Source organism: Hemitrygon akajei, chromosome 4 (genome assembly GCF_048418815.1).
Source record: "Hemitrygon akajei chromosome 4, sHemAka1.3, whole genome shotgun sequence".
NCBI classification, from domain to species: domain Eukaryota; kingdom Metazoa; phylum Chordata; class Chondrichthyes; order Myliobatiformes; family Dasyatidae; genus Hemitrygon; species Hemitrygon akajei.
This window is the reverse complement of record NC_133127.1, coordinates 93,362,872-93,378,813: the sequence shown is the minus strand read 5'-3', so window position 1 is coordinate 93,378,813 and position 15,942 is coordinate 93,362,872. Positions and strand designations below refer to the sequence as shown.

General features: G+C 42.6%; 1 protein-coding gene across 1 annotated transcript in view; it reads right to left on the bottom strand.

Moving 5' to 3' along the window:
- Positions 1-13,064: 13,064 nt before the first annotated feature.
- trmt44 (tRNA methyltransferase 44 homolog) overlaps positions 13,065-15,942 on the bottom strand; it is a 31,757-nt gene continuing 28,879 nt past the window's right edge. Inside the window, exons 10-11 of the mRNA XM_073043070.1 lie at positions 15,161-15,277; positions 13,065-13,347 (exon numbers count right to left, since the gene is read on the bottom strand). Of these exons, the coding sequence (XP_072899171.1) occupies positions 13,133-13,347; positions 15,161-15,277 (332 nt within the window). The 3' untranslated portion in view covers positions 13,065-13,132. The remainder of the gene's footprint in view (positions 13,348-15,160; positions 15,278-15,942) is intronic.

Here is a 15,942-nt window from a genome sequence, read left to right as displayed (position 1 = left end):
TTCCTGAACCCTGTTGCGTGGATCTTGAGGCTCCTGTACCTCCTTTCTGATGGCAGCAGTGAGGAGAGATCATGGCTTGGATGCTGGGGGTCCTTGATGATGGATGCTGCTTTCCTGCAACAACACTCATTGTTAATATGCTCTATGGTGAGGAGGGCTTTACCCGAGATGAACCTGGCTGTATCCACTACCTTTTGTAGGCTTTTCTGTTCAAGGGTATTGGTGTTTCCATACCAGGCTGTGATGCAACCAGTCAATATACTCTCTACTGCACATCTATAGAAGTTTGTCAAAGTTTTAGACAAAATGCTGAATCTTCGCAAACTTCTAAGAAAGTAAAGGTACTGCCGTGCCTTATTTTTAATGGCACTTATGTGTTAAGCCCAGGGCAGAGCTCTGAAAAGATAATTGATTGAGTGATAATGAAACATGAAATGATAATTGATTCTTAGTAAATGCTTCCACAGACTGTAATTAGAGAAAAAGTTATAGTTTTATTCAATAATATCCAGCGGTAATTGGATCAATTTGGATTTATAGGTTACTTTTCATGTCCTGGACCAAAAAAGTTAACTGTTAATCTTTCCACAGCTGTCTTGCCATGTATTTCCAAATTTTCAGTTTTTATTTCAGATTCCCAATATCTACAGATTTTTTGTATTTAAATTTACATTTGTATTTTCTATGTTGTTGTTTTTACGTATTTTATCTGGATCAAGGTCTATGTGAATTTTGTACTTGTTATATCTTTTAAATATTTCCTTTGAGGAATTATCTAAATTGAGCATTTAATATCTAAACTAAGTCACTATATTAGGTCTTATCAATAATTGTTAATTTCACCCACTGAGGCCCACCATCCGTGCGGAGAGCAAGTCATTACCCATACAGCAGCTTCTCTTTCTCCATTCAGCTGATGAATCTAAAGGAATGGCAGAGACCGATACAGTTTGGCACCTGCAGCATTGCAGGAGTTGCTAGTCAATGTTTAATTCAACGTAGGACGGCCTCAGGGATACCAGCTCTGGAATTTTCCTCAGGGTTTACTCCCAAAGTCTTCCCCATGAGTGAGTATAGCCACAAGGCAGCGGAGGTTTGAGATCAGAGTTTTCCTTCTCCTAGATGAGCTGCCAACCATGGCCGATGGGCCCCATCTGCTTGAATAAAGGTGTGGAATTTTCTGAAATAAAACCTCCCTCATCTGCTCAAACCATCAGATCAAAGCATCCTTCCATAACACCTGTTACTGGTTTATTTTCCTCTTTCAAAAAGAACAGATGACTGTCAAATTAAGGCTATCTGGTTGTGATTATTTAAGCAGCAACATATTCAGATTTTCACACCCGTTTCTCATTTATCACAGCAATCTTTTGTGTTTTAAACAGTCAAAAATAACAGTTCATGCAAAAGGTTTGTCTGAAGATATAATCAGCTCAGTCAAAGACTTCAATGCAGTTAAGTCAGGTGAAAAATTCCAGGTGTAAGGAGATAATCAGATGATATTATCAAGTTTATCTTACAATTCCTTTCTAGATACTACTAATAATCTAATAATACCACATGATTTTCCTGCTCTCCCGCATTAACTTTTGTTTTGAACATCTTTTCTCATCAGCCTCATGTCAAAGTCATTGTAATTAACATTAAACATTATGAACAACCACTCACATCCTTTTTATCCAATTACAATATGTTGCCATCAAAGTTACTGTTTTTAAAGCACGTTCTGCTTCTATTGCCCACACTTTCAAACCAGATCTCTGTAAGAACGCTGGAGATTCCATTCCTAAATGGAGATTGAACCCATGAGCACTACCTCACTTTCATTATTTCTGTTTCTGCACTATTTTTAACTATTTGCTTACTGTAATTGATCTACTTATTTAATTTTCCTATATTATCATGTATTACGTTGTACTGATGCTAATAAGTTAACAAATTTCACGACATATGCTGGAGATAATAAACTTGATTCTGATTCTGATATCCTGGAGCAGTTTGTAGCCAAAATGTAGTCTTTAGGCCTCAATTTACAGTATGTGACTATATTGTTGGTGTTTGATGGGTTTAACAAAACTGCACAAGGTAAATGTAAAATATTTTTATTTAATAAAAAAGTACAAAAACAGTTAAGTTTTATTATCCTGCTTGGTCATGTTTTTATCTATAAATTTATATATGTGATTATTTGCAAATAAATTATGGATCAAAGGTGAAATACTTAGCACAAGTTTAGATGCATTTTGGGAAAAATAATTTGGGAAAGAGTATTTAATGAAAATAATATAAAAGGAGTGGTTTTAAAAAGCTGTTCTGTCATCAAAATCTAAAGCATTTTTGCCGAGTGCTTCCTATAGTTCACTTACAGCTCAATTTAAGAACCATTGAAAAGTATTAAAATAAAATCTATATATGTTGTTTCAGATGTCTACATTAAGTTTCTGAGTAAATTAAATACTTGTCAAATGTGAAAAATAATGATAATAATTGTAAGTCTGTGCAATTAAGAAAACTGGTCAATTTTGTTTCCCCCAGACAAATAATTTTCACAGCTGGGGAGTATGGCCAGTTTCTCATATAATTTGGCCAATTTTAATCTTAAACCAGTGCAAAAGATCATGTGAAACATGACCATGTCATCTGCTCATCTATCTTCTAAAGATCCCCAGTAACTTCCACTGGCTTAATCGTGTAAGAGAGACCAGGTAGAGTTAGTCGGACAATGAACAAGCATCATTGCCAAATTACATATTTGTCTACAATACCAATGCTGATGGAGAGCAAGGTAAATCCGTTCTAGTATACCTAAGCAACTTTCAGTAGTTTTTCTCCAAAAATAAAATTTTGCACAAATATAATACAGTATATTAAAAGGTCACCATTCCTAGAGTTTATAGATGACATCGCCCTACTGTCTAGCTCTAACCAGCAGATGCAAGAGAAATCACTCTTGATTGTTAGTTCCACCATGCTGGGTCTAAGACCAAATGTAAATAAAATGAAAGTGATGAAGATAAACTGCTCCAGCAATAGACCCATAGTGATGAGAGATACAACCCTTGGTGAAATTACTTCCTTTGTCTATCCTGGAAGTGTTGTGAGTGCATATGGTTGAACGGATGAAGATGTCAAAGCCAGGATCAACAAGGCCAAGGTAGTTTTCAACATCTTGAAGACAGTGTGGACATCCAGAGTCATATCAAGGAAAACCAAAATCAGAATCTTCAACTCCAATGTTAAATCAGTGCTCCTATCTGGCTTTGAAACCTGAAGCTCAACGATGAAGACTCAACAAAAACCACAGGCTTTCATCAACCAGGGCCTGAGAAGGATCCTAAACAGCAGATGGACTAATGAACAAAGTAACTAGACGCTGTGAGAAAACACCAAACAGGAATCAATAGAGATACAAATACATAAACGGACATGAAGATGGATTGGCCCCACCTCCAGGAAGCCAATCAACCACATCACCAGGCAGGTATTAAAATGGATTCCCCAAGGAAAGTGGAAAAATGGGACGTCCAAAGAACACATGGAGGAGAGATGTCAAGGCTGAAATTATTTGATGGGGACACTCCTGGTTTACTCTTGAAACTAGTTCAGAACAGAGATTCAAGGAGACAGGGAAGTCATCAATGTAAGGGCCCAGCAAGAAGAACAACAGATCATCATTCACAATAGAAAGGTAAACACCAAGCACTCTGTCCCTGATCTGTCTGGGAAAGGAGATAGGGTGAGAGAAGTTCAAGAAATAGAGATTTGGGTGATAGATGAATACTGCATCAATCACAGTGCTGTGGGGGGTTGGGGGAGTGGTAGCGGCATTCTGGGGAAAGCCCTTTATCCTGAGAAAGAAGGACATCTCCCCGTGGGTCCCCCCTCCTACCGTTCAGATCTGCTCTTCCTGCCTCCCTTACTTAGTGTTATATCGCATTTCATTATCTGCAGCACCCACCTGTCAGGCCCCAGTTTCTGTCACTGTTTTCACTCTTCACTCCACCTGTCACTTCTTCTCACCTCAGTCCACCAGCTCTGACCTCATTCCTTCCCCTTGCTTCTTCATACCTGTCATCTCCCTTCTACTCTACCAGTCCAAATGAGGGGCATCAACTATCCATTCCCCACTATAAAGGCTGCTCGAACTGCTGGGTTTCTCTTACTCAATTTTAATTTTTTTTCCAGTTTCCATCTTCCTACGTCTCCTTAAAAATATGTTGTTCTGTCTATTTCTGAGGCTTCTTCACCCAGACCCTCTATTACCCTGTTCCCTTCCCTTTCACTTCTATTCAAGTGTGAATAGAAGACCTGAAATTCTTACTCTTTGCAGACATCCACGCAACAGAAGAAACTCCCAAGAATGAATGACAGGAAGACATTAGAACCCTAAACATCTCCTGCCCTCCTCCAGTCACTCATCACGGACACACAGTTCCCACTTGTCCATGTTCCCATCAGGCCACAACACCTCTCCTATTTAGTTCCTGCTCCACAATTGTTTTGTATCGGACTCTATCACTGCCCTTTGTTGCGTCCATGTATCACCTTCCAATCCCTGTTACTAATTCCATTCTTCCCTCCTCCATCAGCCTATCACCTTTCTCCACTTGCATCCATCTATCACTTGCCAGTTCTTGCCCCACTGATGTACCAGCTAATTCCCCTATACACTTTCAGCTCAGTTGAAGGGTCTCAGCACAAAACATCAACAGATCAGTTCCTTCTACAGAAGTTACCTGGCCCTCTGAGTTTCTCCAACTTCATCTTTAATAACCGGTTTAAACTGGCAGAAAGCAAATGTAAGCAAGATGTCAAGAATTTCTTTGTGTGTGCTGAAATTTTCAATAAAATGAAAGAAACATGAAAGAAAAGCTTTAAAAATTGCTTAGCATTTAGATAATCTGACAGGCACAAGCATTTTTATCTGCATAGATGAACTATGAATGATTTTGCAGCCAGAAAGATGCTGTCACTAATTTGGCTTTTCCATTGGAAAGGTGAACAAACATCTTCCTTTCAAGAATTCTTTGATTCTTGTTGAGGCTAGATGTCAGGGAGGGGTAGCACCTCCGGTGGGGAGACATGTCATGTCCTTTTCAGGTGGTTTCTCCACCTCTGGTCCCTACCTGCAACTCAGCTTTCACCTGTGGCTCCCTGTCGCTGTTTGCAACAGCGGCCACACCCCAGGCAACAGCTTCGACGAGCCGGCTAAACCAGGTGAGGTAGCCGACAGGTCTCAAACTGAGATGTCTATCCCAGTATGTGAAGACAGACTCCGGCGGACTGAGTGGACGAGACCAATGGAAGGTCCAACGGTCAAGAAGGCAGTCTCTGCAAGTGTCGTGGAACACGTAGAGCACGACATGACACAGAAAATGTCCTGGTCATCCACTGCGCCTAGTCCCTTCCCCAGCCATCACGACTCTTGTCTTGCCACTGGATCCAGATGGGAACTGGGAAGAGAGAGTGAGGCTGACGCTGCGCAACTCTCCCTCAATAAAATCCAGATCAAGCGCTAGTCTCGACACCATCATCATCATCATAATGGTGTCGATGTCTTCATCAACGATGATGGGTGAACAACCAACCAACCAGATGTTTCTTATTTTCAAATTTGAAATATTCCTGGTTAATTAACACAATTGAGCTAACAGAGGTCTTAACAGACAGCTTTAGTATGTCTCTGACACAGTCGACAGTCCCTGCAGGGTTCAGGACAACCACCATTGTTTCAGTGCCAAGAGAGTGATGGTAACTGGCCTAAACGATTACTGCCCAATGGCAGATTCCAACAGACATGAAGTCATTTGAGTGCTACAGAGATGCTTAAGTTTGTTATTGGCATATCCACTAGTGAAAGGCAGCAGAATATTTTAAGATGTGGAACCTTTTTAATAATGATTATTGCTACATAAAATGCCTGCTTATAAACACAAACACAAAACAGGTTAGTTCATTAATCAACTTAAATTCCTCTAATAACACAATGAAATAAACCAGACAGAGAAAACACATTCACTTTAACAATTTATTTAATTAACATTGTCTTAAATTGTTCTGAAAATCTAAGGATTAAAACAAACTGGTCATTTTATTTTTGAAAAGGCAAGATTAATCATGCTTAGTCATACTTACAGTTCATTTAATGCCACGAATTCCAGTAAACACCAAGCAAAAGGTTACATCCAAAATTATATCACTCATGTAACCAACATGACTAAAGCAGCAGCATGCTGTCGGCCTCGCCAGTAAGTACACAGCATGTAATAGCGCACAGCAGATACAAACTTGTCACGGATTTTCTGAAAATTCAGGCTGAAACCTTTTTAACAATGATCAGTATTTCGGACAGCCATTTATCCGCTCATACTGGAAACAAGCGATAATAAATAAGACAAACACGAGGAAATCTGCAGACGCTGGAAATTCAAACAACACACACAAAATGCTGGTGGAACACAGCAGGCCAGGCAGCATCTATAGGGAGAAGCGCTGTCGACGTTTCGGGCAGAGACCTTTCGTCAGGACTAACTGAAAGGAAAGATACTAAGAGATTTGAAAGTAGGAGGGGGAGGGGGAAATGCAAAATGATAGGAGAAGACCAGAGGGGGTGGGATGAAGCTAAGAGCCAGAAAGGTGATTGGCGAAAATGATACAGAGCTAGAGAACGGAAAGGATCATGGGACAGGAGGCCTAGGGAGAAAGAAAGGGGGAGGGGAGCACCAGAGGAAGATGGAGAACAGGCAGGGTGATGGGCAGAGAGAAAAAAAGGGGTGGGGGGAAAAAAACTAAATATATCAGGGATGGGGTAAGAAGGGGAGGAGGGGCATTAATGGAAGTTAGAGAAGTCAATGTTCATGCCATCAGGTTGGAGGCTACCCAGCTGGTATATAAGGTGTTGTTCCTCCAACCTGAGTGTGGCTTCATCTTGACAGTAGGGGAGGCCATGGATAGACATATCAGAATGGGAATGGGACATGGAATTAAAATGTGTGGCCACTGGGAGATCCTGCTTTCTCTGGCGGACAGAGCGTAGGTGTTCAGCGAAACGGTCTCCCAGTCTGCGTCAGGTCTCACCAATATATAAAAGGCCACACCGGGAGCACCGGATGCAGTATACCACACCAGCCGACTCACAGGTGAAGTGTTGCCTCACCTGGAAGGACTGTCTGCGGCTCTGAATGGTGGTGAGGGAGGAAGTGTAAGGGCAGGTGTAGCACTTGTTCTGTTTACAAGGATAAGTGTCAGGAGGGAGATCAGTGGGAAGGGATGGGGGGGACGAGTGGACAAGGGAGTCGCGTAGGGAGCGATCCCTGCGGAAAGCAAAAAGAGGGGGAGAGGAAAAGATGTGCTTGGTAGTGGGATCCCATTGGAGGTGGCGGAAGTTACGGAGAATTAAAATAGAGAATAAGGAGAATAAATAAGAGCTTTGACCAGCAAGCAGCCTGCGTTTGAGATCGATTAGCAGGAGAAAATTAAAGAAAGGCAGGGGCAAGCGCAAGGGCCATTTTCTGAGTGGAGAGAGTCAGAGTGGTGATCCTGAGGCTTTTGCTCTTTGAGGCTTCAGACAGAGAAAGCAAAGAAAAGAAAAGCTTTAGGTTAAGATTTTTTCCCATTCCTTTTGTTAAGTCTGCTCAGCGAGAACAATACAGATGCCAGGAAGGATAGTGGAATGCTGCTCTTGTGGGATGTGGGAAGGCAGGGAGACCGCCAGTGACCCTGATGACGAGACGTGCAGGGAGACCGCTGGTGTCCCTGATGACGAGATGTGCATCCAGCTGCAACTTCTAACAATGTACTTTAAGGAGCTGGAACTGGAATTGGAGGAACTCCTGTTTCACATCCGCAGGCATCCTTATGTTGGGGGCCTTGTTGACCAGGCTTATTGAGGCAGAGAAAGGAGGAGGAATGCTGCATCGCTGCCTAGCTGAGAGCTGACTGTCAGCCATTTTAGCAAACTCCCTTTGGTCCTTCACGGGTGCATTAGCAAGGGTGATGTGAATTTGATCAGGCATTTGCTGCATGAAAAGTTCATTAAAAATAAATCAAGGATGGTGATTTCCCAGGAAAGACAACATATGGTCTATTAACTCCGAAGGCCCAGCATCACCAAGGCCGGGCAAGGAGAGCAACTGCTTGGCACACTTGGACTCAGATAGTCCAGAAGGCGGTAAAAGGTGAGTTTTCAGCGATTGATGTTTATCATGCTCAGGCGGGTGTTCTAGTAGACTCACCACTCTTGCAGCCATGGAGTTGCTGAGCGAAGCTACCACACAGTAGAATTTGTTGTCGGTGGTGGAGATTTCTCACAGAGCAAACTTGTATGAACCAAGCAACATTTTGCTCCCAAAACTCCAGCAGTTTCAAAGTGACTGTGCTGGCCAACATGTTCAATAACTCTGGAATCATCCTAGAGCATTTCACAATTTAAAAAAAGTGAGGCGTTTTATGTTTAATAAAACCAGAAACACATCTTATTGAACCCCAAGACGTAAACATGAGAGCGCACTAAAAACTCTTTGTGTAAAAAACATCATCACATCAGACCAGGTTCATAAAATGAAACCCCAACTCAATGTTGGTGGTTGTGAAATATGTACATTTCTCCCAATTACGTTACCTTACAGAATTCCCCTGTGGCCATCCCCCTCAACAACAGTATATCACTGTTGGGTGTAGACCTAGCAGAGGAAAGTCACAGCGGTCTGGTGTCTGGCACTGAGTCAGAAGGAAAGTGGGGGAGAAGAAGCACGCTGTAGTGATAGGGGATTTGTTAGTTAGGGGAATGGACAGGAGGATCTGTGGGCAAGATTCCCAGATGGTATGTTGCATTACACAGTCCTAGGTTCCGGGATATCTTGGATTGAATTTTTAGCATTCTTAAGTGGGAGGCTGAACGGCCAGAAGTCGTGATCCATGTAGGTACCAAAGACATGGGTAGGACGAGAGACAAGGTTTTGTATAGGGAGTTCTGGGAGTTAGGTGCTAAGTTAAAGAGCAGAACCTCCAGGGTCGTGATCTTGAGACTGCTATCCGTGCCACATGCTAGTGAGGTTAGAACTAGGAAGAATATAGAATTTAATATGTGGCTAAGGAGTTGGTGTAGAAAGGAGGGCATAATATTTTTAGATCATTTGGCTCTGTTCCAACGAAGGTGGGACCTGTACAGAAGGGATGGTTTGCACCTGCAGGGGGGACTAATATCCTAGCGGAAGGTTTGTTAGGGCTGCACGGTGGGGTTTAAACTAGAGTCGCAGGGGCATGGGAACCAGAATTAGTAGAGAAGTTTTGGAGGCAGATGTTGATAAGACATCAGACAAAGTTAAGTATCAAAAGGTTGAGCATGGTGTGACTAGTGTCCTGAGCTGCGTATATTTCAATGCAAGAAGTATCATAGGAAAGGCAGGTGAACTCAGGGCATGGCTCAATACTTGGAATTATAATGTTGTAGCCATTAGTAAGGCTTGGTTGCAGGAAGGGCAGGACTAGCAGCTCAGTATTCTGGGGTTCTGCTGTTTCAGACATGACAGAGTGGAAAGGATTAAAGGAGGAGAGGCCTTACTAGTTAGGGAAAATGTCACGGCAGTGCTCCTTCAGGACAGACTAGAAAACTCAACTTGTGCAGCGCTATGGGTGGAACTGGGAAATAAGAAAGGTATGGCCACACTACTGGGGCTATATTACAGACCAGCCAGCAGTCCTAGGGACTTAGAGGAACAAATTTGTAAAGAGATCGCAGACTGTTGCAAGAAACATAAGGTTGACTTTCCACGTATTTTGACTGGGAATCCCATACTGTAAAAGGACTAGATGGGATAGAGGCAAATCTGGGTGGATAAATCCCCAGGGCCTGACAAGATGCTCCCTCAGACCCAACGGGAGGCAACTACCGAAATTGCCAGTCTGATATCAGTTGTGGAAAAGTTATTGTACGGTATTCTAAGGGACCAGATATATAATTATTTGGATAGACATGGACTGATTAAGGGTAGTTACCATGGCTTTATATGTTGGAGGTCATATCTAACCAATCTAACCTTGAGTTTTTCAAGGAAATTACCAGGAAAGTGGACGAAGGCAAGGCAGTGGATGCTGTCTACATGGACTTTAGGAAGGCATTTGACCAGGTCTTGCGTAGGAGGCTGGTCAAGAAAGTTCAGTCACTGGACATTCAGGATGAGGTAGCAAATTGGATTAGACATTGGCTTTGTAGAAGCCAGAGGGAGATAGTAGGGAGTTGCTTCTCTGACTGGCCTGTGACTCGTGGTGTGCTGCAGGGATCGGTGCTGGGCCCTTTGTTGTTTGTCATCTATATCAATGATCTGGATGATAATATGAATTTAATGCAGACAAGTGTGAGGTTTTGCTTGTCGATAGGACTAACTAGGATAGGTCTTACACAGTAGGGCACAAAGAAGTGTGGTAGAACAAAGGGTCCCTAATTCATTGAAAGTGGTGTCACCTGTAGAGAGGGTCATAAAGAAAGGTTTTAGCACATTGGCCTTCATAAATCAATGCATTGAGTACAGGAAATGGGATGTTATGTTGAAATTGTGTGAGATGTTGGTGAAGCCTTATTTGGAGTATTGTCTACAGTTTCGGCCACCTACCTACATGAAAGGCATAAACAAGTTTGAAAGAGTGCAGAGAAGATTTACAAGGATGTTGCCGGGTCTGGAGGACATATGTTTAAGGAAAGATTGAATAGGTTAGGACTATTTAGAATGTAGGAGAATGAGGGGAGATTTGATAGAGGTACACAAAATTATGAAGGGTACTGATAGGGTAAGTGAAAGCAGGCTATTTCCACTGAGCTTGGGTTGGACTACAAGCAGAGGTCATGGGTTGAGGGTGAAAGGTGAGCAGCTTAAGGGGAACATGAAGGGAAACTTCTTCAATCAGAGGATCGAGAGAGTGTGGAATGAGCTGCCAGCACGTGGTCTAGGCAAGCTCGATTTCAGTGTGTAAGAGAAATTTGGATAGGTACATAGTTAGTAAGGATATGGAGGCCTATGGTCCCAGTGCAGGTCAATACAAATAGGCAGTTTAAATGGTATAGGCATAGGCTAGATGGGCCAAAAGGCTTGTTTCTGTGCTGCACTGCTTTATGACCCTAATAAAGATCGGTTCACCAGGAGATGAAGACCTACCCAGAAGGCGCCACCTCAGCACTCCAGGACTGATTTGAAAGCATGGATTGGAGCATATTCAGAGGTGGCTCCCTACGATTATATTAGTATTGATGAATATGCAAAATCGGTGACTGTTTGCACAGGAAGGTGCATCCAGGTTATTACCGTGATTAAACACTTCATTGCCGGGGCAAACCAGAAACCGAGGCTGACTGGAGAAGTTCGTGTGCGGCTTAGGGATCAGAAAAATGCCTTCAGATCGGCAGATAGGACAACTCTAAGGTCAGCAAGAGCCACGTCCTCCTATGCTATCAGAAAGGCAAAGTGTGAGCATGCACTGGAACACTACGTACCTTTGTGACACCAGGGACACATGGCGTAGGTTGCAAGGTATACAAACCATAACCGATTACAAGTCTACCCTGTGCGTCAACGACAGCGATACCTCCCTTCCTGATAGGCTGAAAGCTTTCTATGCATGGTTTGACCAAATGATGAGACATTGAGGAAAGCCACCTCTCTTCCTGAGGAACAGAAGCCCTGTCTGACTGCAGCTGAGGTGAGGAGAACCCTAGCTGGGGTAAACCCATACAAAACTTCAGGGTTGGACAACGTAACTGGTCAGATGCTGAGGGACTGTGCAGCCCAGCTAAGAGGTCCTAACAGACTTCCTTAATATCTATCGGAAACAGTCCACTGCCCTTGCAGGCTTCAAAGCAGATTCCATCATTCTGATGCCCGAGAGTGATAGTAACTGACCTAAATGAACAATCATGAAGTGCTTTGAGTGGCTGGTAATAGATAGTATAAAATCCCGGCTTCCAACTTCATTAGACCCTTCCCAGTTTGCCTACCATTCAAACCAGTGCACTGATCACGCCCTTCTACTCTGACCTGTCCCACCTAGAAAACAATGCCTCATACACCAGGATGTTGTTTGTTGATTTCAGCTCAGCACATAAGACTGTCATCCCTCAGAGGGACTTAACACCCCTCTCTGTAACTGGATCTTGGACATCTTAATGGAAAAACTTCAGTCAATTCCAGTTGGCAGCAACATCTCAAGCTCCATCACGCTAAACGCTGGTGCCCACCACCCAGGGCTGTGTGCTCAACCCGCTCCTCACAATTGCACTGCCGGATTCAGCTCAAACCACATCTCACTCGCTTATGATACTACAGTAGTAGGCCTCATCAGTAACAATGGTGAGTCAGCATACAGGGAGAAGGTACAGAGGCTTGTTACATAGTGTGAAACCAACAACCCAAGTCTCAATGTGGATAAAACAAAAGATGATTGGGGATTTCAGGAAGGCACAGGTTGACCACCCCTATTGCACATCAGTGACTCTGCCGTGGAATGCAGAGCACTAGGTTCCTTGGTGTGCACATAAAAAGACCATCTAACCTGCCTCACTAGTCAAGAAGGCTCAGCAGTGTCTACACTTTCTGAGGGAATTGAGGCTCCCCCACCCCCATTCTAACAATTTTCTTCAGGAGCACCATCCGTATCTTGTCTGGCTGCATCGTGTAGTACGGAAGCTGCAAGGCCTCACAGAGAACAGTAAAAACCAGAGTCTCCCTCTCCCCAATTTGTGACATTTACCAGAAGTGTTGCAGACGAAGGGACCAAAGCACCCATCCCACAATCTTGCTGACCCACTACCGTCAGGGAGGAGGTAGAGGAGCATTAGGACTAGGACTGCCAGACTGGGTAACAGCTCAGGCTCTGAGACTAATGAATACCCTGCCACCCCCAAGATCTCCTATGACTTGTTCACTTCATCCTGTAAGTTAGTTTTCATTCAGTGCACCACCACTTGCAGTTGGGCACATTCAGAAGTTAAACATGAGGGGAAATCTACCCAATGGCAGACAGCCCTGCCATGTAGCTCATTACTTAACAGAAAGGAACAAGTATTTTGTATAAAATGACTCTTTATGCTTTAACAGCTTTATTTCATCCTAATATCCAAAGAAAACAAAACACAGCCAATAATTCACTTTCTTGCAGCAGCTTGAGGTCGCAGTTCCTCTGCTCCATGTGCAAACGGGCAATTTTCAGTGCTTCGAGGACATCCATCAGGATGGTTTACAAAGAACCAGCAGAGACGAGTCTTAAAAGTATCTGATGGCATTTTTCTTGTACCTGATATCTGCTTTCTAGTTTGTTTCTCCTTTGTCCAGTCTCGAATCCGAACCTGACCATGGATAACTACATATTGGAGAAAGAATAAAAGTATTTTTGTACATTTTCAACATTTGCCAATCTGTTTCGTGTTCCGGTTGACATGCTGAATGGAAGTAAAGTCTTATATTGATAAATCATAGTTCTTTTGCATAAATGTACTATATGCTGCATTCAAAAAGAACTAAATATAGCATATTTAGATGTTTAAGAAACTAAACAACTAAGACTGAATCATAAACACGATAAATTCTGCAAATGCTGAAAATTTAAAGCAACACTCACAAAATGCTGGAGGAACTTAGCAGGTCTGGCAGTATCTATGGAAAAGAGTAAGCAGTCGACGTTTCTGACTGAGACCCTTCTTCGATCCTGAAGTCCGATTATTATTCATTTCCACAGATGCTGCCTGACCTGCTGAGTTCCTCCGGCATTTTGTGTGATTGAAACAACCCAACTATTCAATGGCATTATCGATGCTGAGCCCCACTATCGATACCCTGGGAGTCTAGAGACACCACTGGAACTTAGGGTAACAGAAAGACAATACACTACACCATAGACTGAAAACAATTCATGCTTATAAGAGATAGGACCAGAATTAGGCCATTTGGCCTATCAAATCTGCTCTGCCTTATTTTAGTTATTGATTACTTAGATCTGAAACAAAAAACAACAAATACAGGTTGCAGAAGAACTGATTTATGGAAATCCAATGTTACACAAATTCTCTTAGACTGCTCTCAGGCATAGTACTCGGATCTCTTCGCTAGGGGACAGTGCAGGAAAGCCACTGGCTTCTCCAAACTCTCCTTTGCGTAAAGTCAAATGCTACAAATATTGAGGCACTGCTTGTTGGCACACAGTTTTATTAAACTGTCAATAATTTTCTTGCTGATTAACACCATAATACAAGTCCAGGCCTCACTCCCACAGATGAGCTTTCTCTTCACCAGGTCCCATCCGCTGACCCTGCAGGGAGGTCTTCACCTCCACCCCCAACCCTACCCCTACTTCTAACCCTTCCCTCCACATCCGCATACCCCAACTCACAGCACCCATTTCCTACATTAAACACCTCCAACGTTAAGCATAAGTAATAACCTCACCATCTTAACACATTTATAAACCTGAACTTTATAATGGATGTAATGAGGAGGAAGTGTTGGACCTGGGTAATGAAGGCGGGGGCCAGAACAGAGTGTGATAGTGACTCTCCAGTAAAGAGATTCACAAACACAAGCAGTCTGCTCCGGGGTTCGGCTCTGGGTCAGAATGTTGTCGTTTGCTTCAATTGTTTGTGTTTTTCCTCCCCCTTTCTTTTGAGTACTGGATGCTGCTCTTTTTACTTTTTTTCTTTGATTGGGTTCTTTCGGGTTTCATGCTTTGTGGCAACTTGCAAGCAAACAAATCTCCAGTTGTACAATTTATGCATTCTTTAATAACAAATGTGCTTTGAATCACCTCCACTCTGCCTGGGCTGCACTCAGACAAAGGAATGCCACAGACCACTTGCTGGTAAAATGCCTGCCACCTACACTGACCTTCCCTAGTCTACTCTTTGCAAAGCAGCTGCTAAGGTCGGTCTGTTGCAGTTAAAGATTTCACCTTACTACTTTTGGAGAAATTGTTCATTTTTGACTTGCAGAAAATTCGGTTTATGGACAGGGAACCCTTATTTAACCTGGCATCCCCATGTAGAGAGTTGCTGTTAGTGACTCTGGAGAAAATGGCTTTGATGAGGAGTCAACAAAAAAACTAATGGCATCCTTTTATTATGTGAGCAAATATGATACTCTAATGAGGCTAGGAAGAGAATTAATAAAGCTGCAACCCATACCTTCAAATACCTGACAATTGTTTCTTAAGAGGGTCTTCAAACCACCACACTCATTTTTTAATCTCTGTAATACGCTACTGCCTAGAAGATCTGCTACATCCTTCAGTGGCAGGCTTCCTGTGGTAAAACATACAGAGGTAGAAACTGAGAGAAAGCAAGAGATTCTTATCTTTATATGGTGTTAATCATGACTTATGTCATAGCAGTAGGTGAAGTTTTGAAAACAGTCATTGTCATGTCTAAGGGATCTGTGGGCCTAATGTACAGACAGAAAACTTGCAAAAGTAGCAAAAAATAACATTACACAATGTATTTGGGGCATTAATATTAACAAACACATAAAGATCTGCCCAGTTTTTCTTCAGTATCACATCCAAAAGACAATATATCCAACAGTGCAGTGCCTCCCTGTATCACAAATGCACACCTCCGGAACAAGGCTCAAAGAATATCATTTAACAGAATGGCAAAACATATCTACACCTCATCCACAGAAATAGATTTCATTGTACCAAGAATTAGCCTAATTTACTACCAACTTTAGAAACTGAAATGTTCACACAGTATTGGTTGACATTTTACTGAATTGACTGCCCTACCATATACCAGCCCTGGATTTGCTGCTTCATAGAAATTGCCTACGGACTGATCCAAGGACAACAATGTCATCAGTTTAATGGTGCACATTCTTCTATGACTTTTCTTACCAGATATCATGCATTTTGTGAAATTTCTCCTGTGCAGCCATTTGCTCCTTGCACTTTTAAAGAGTTAGAAAATCA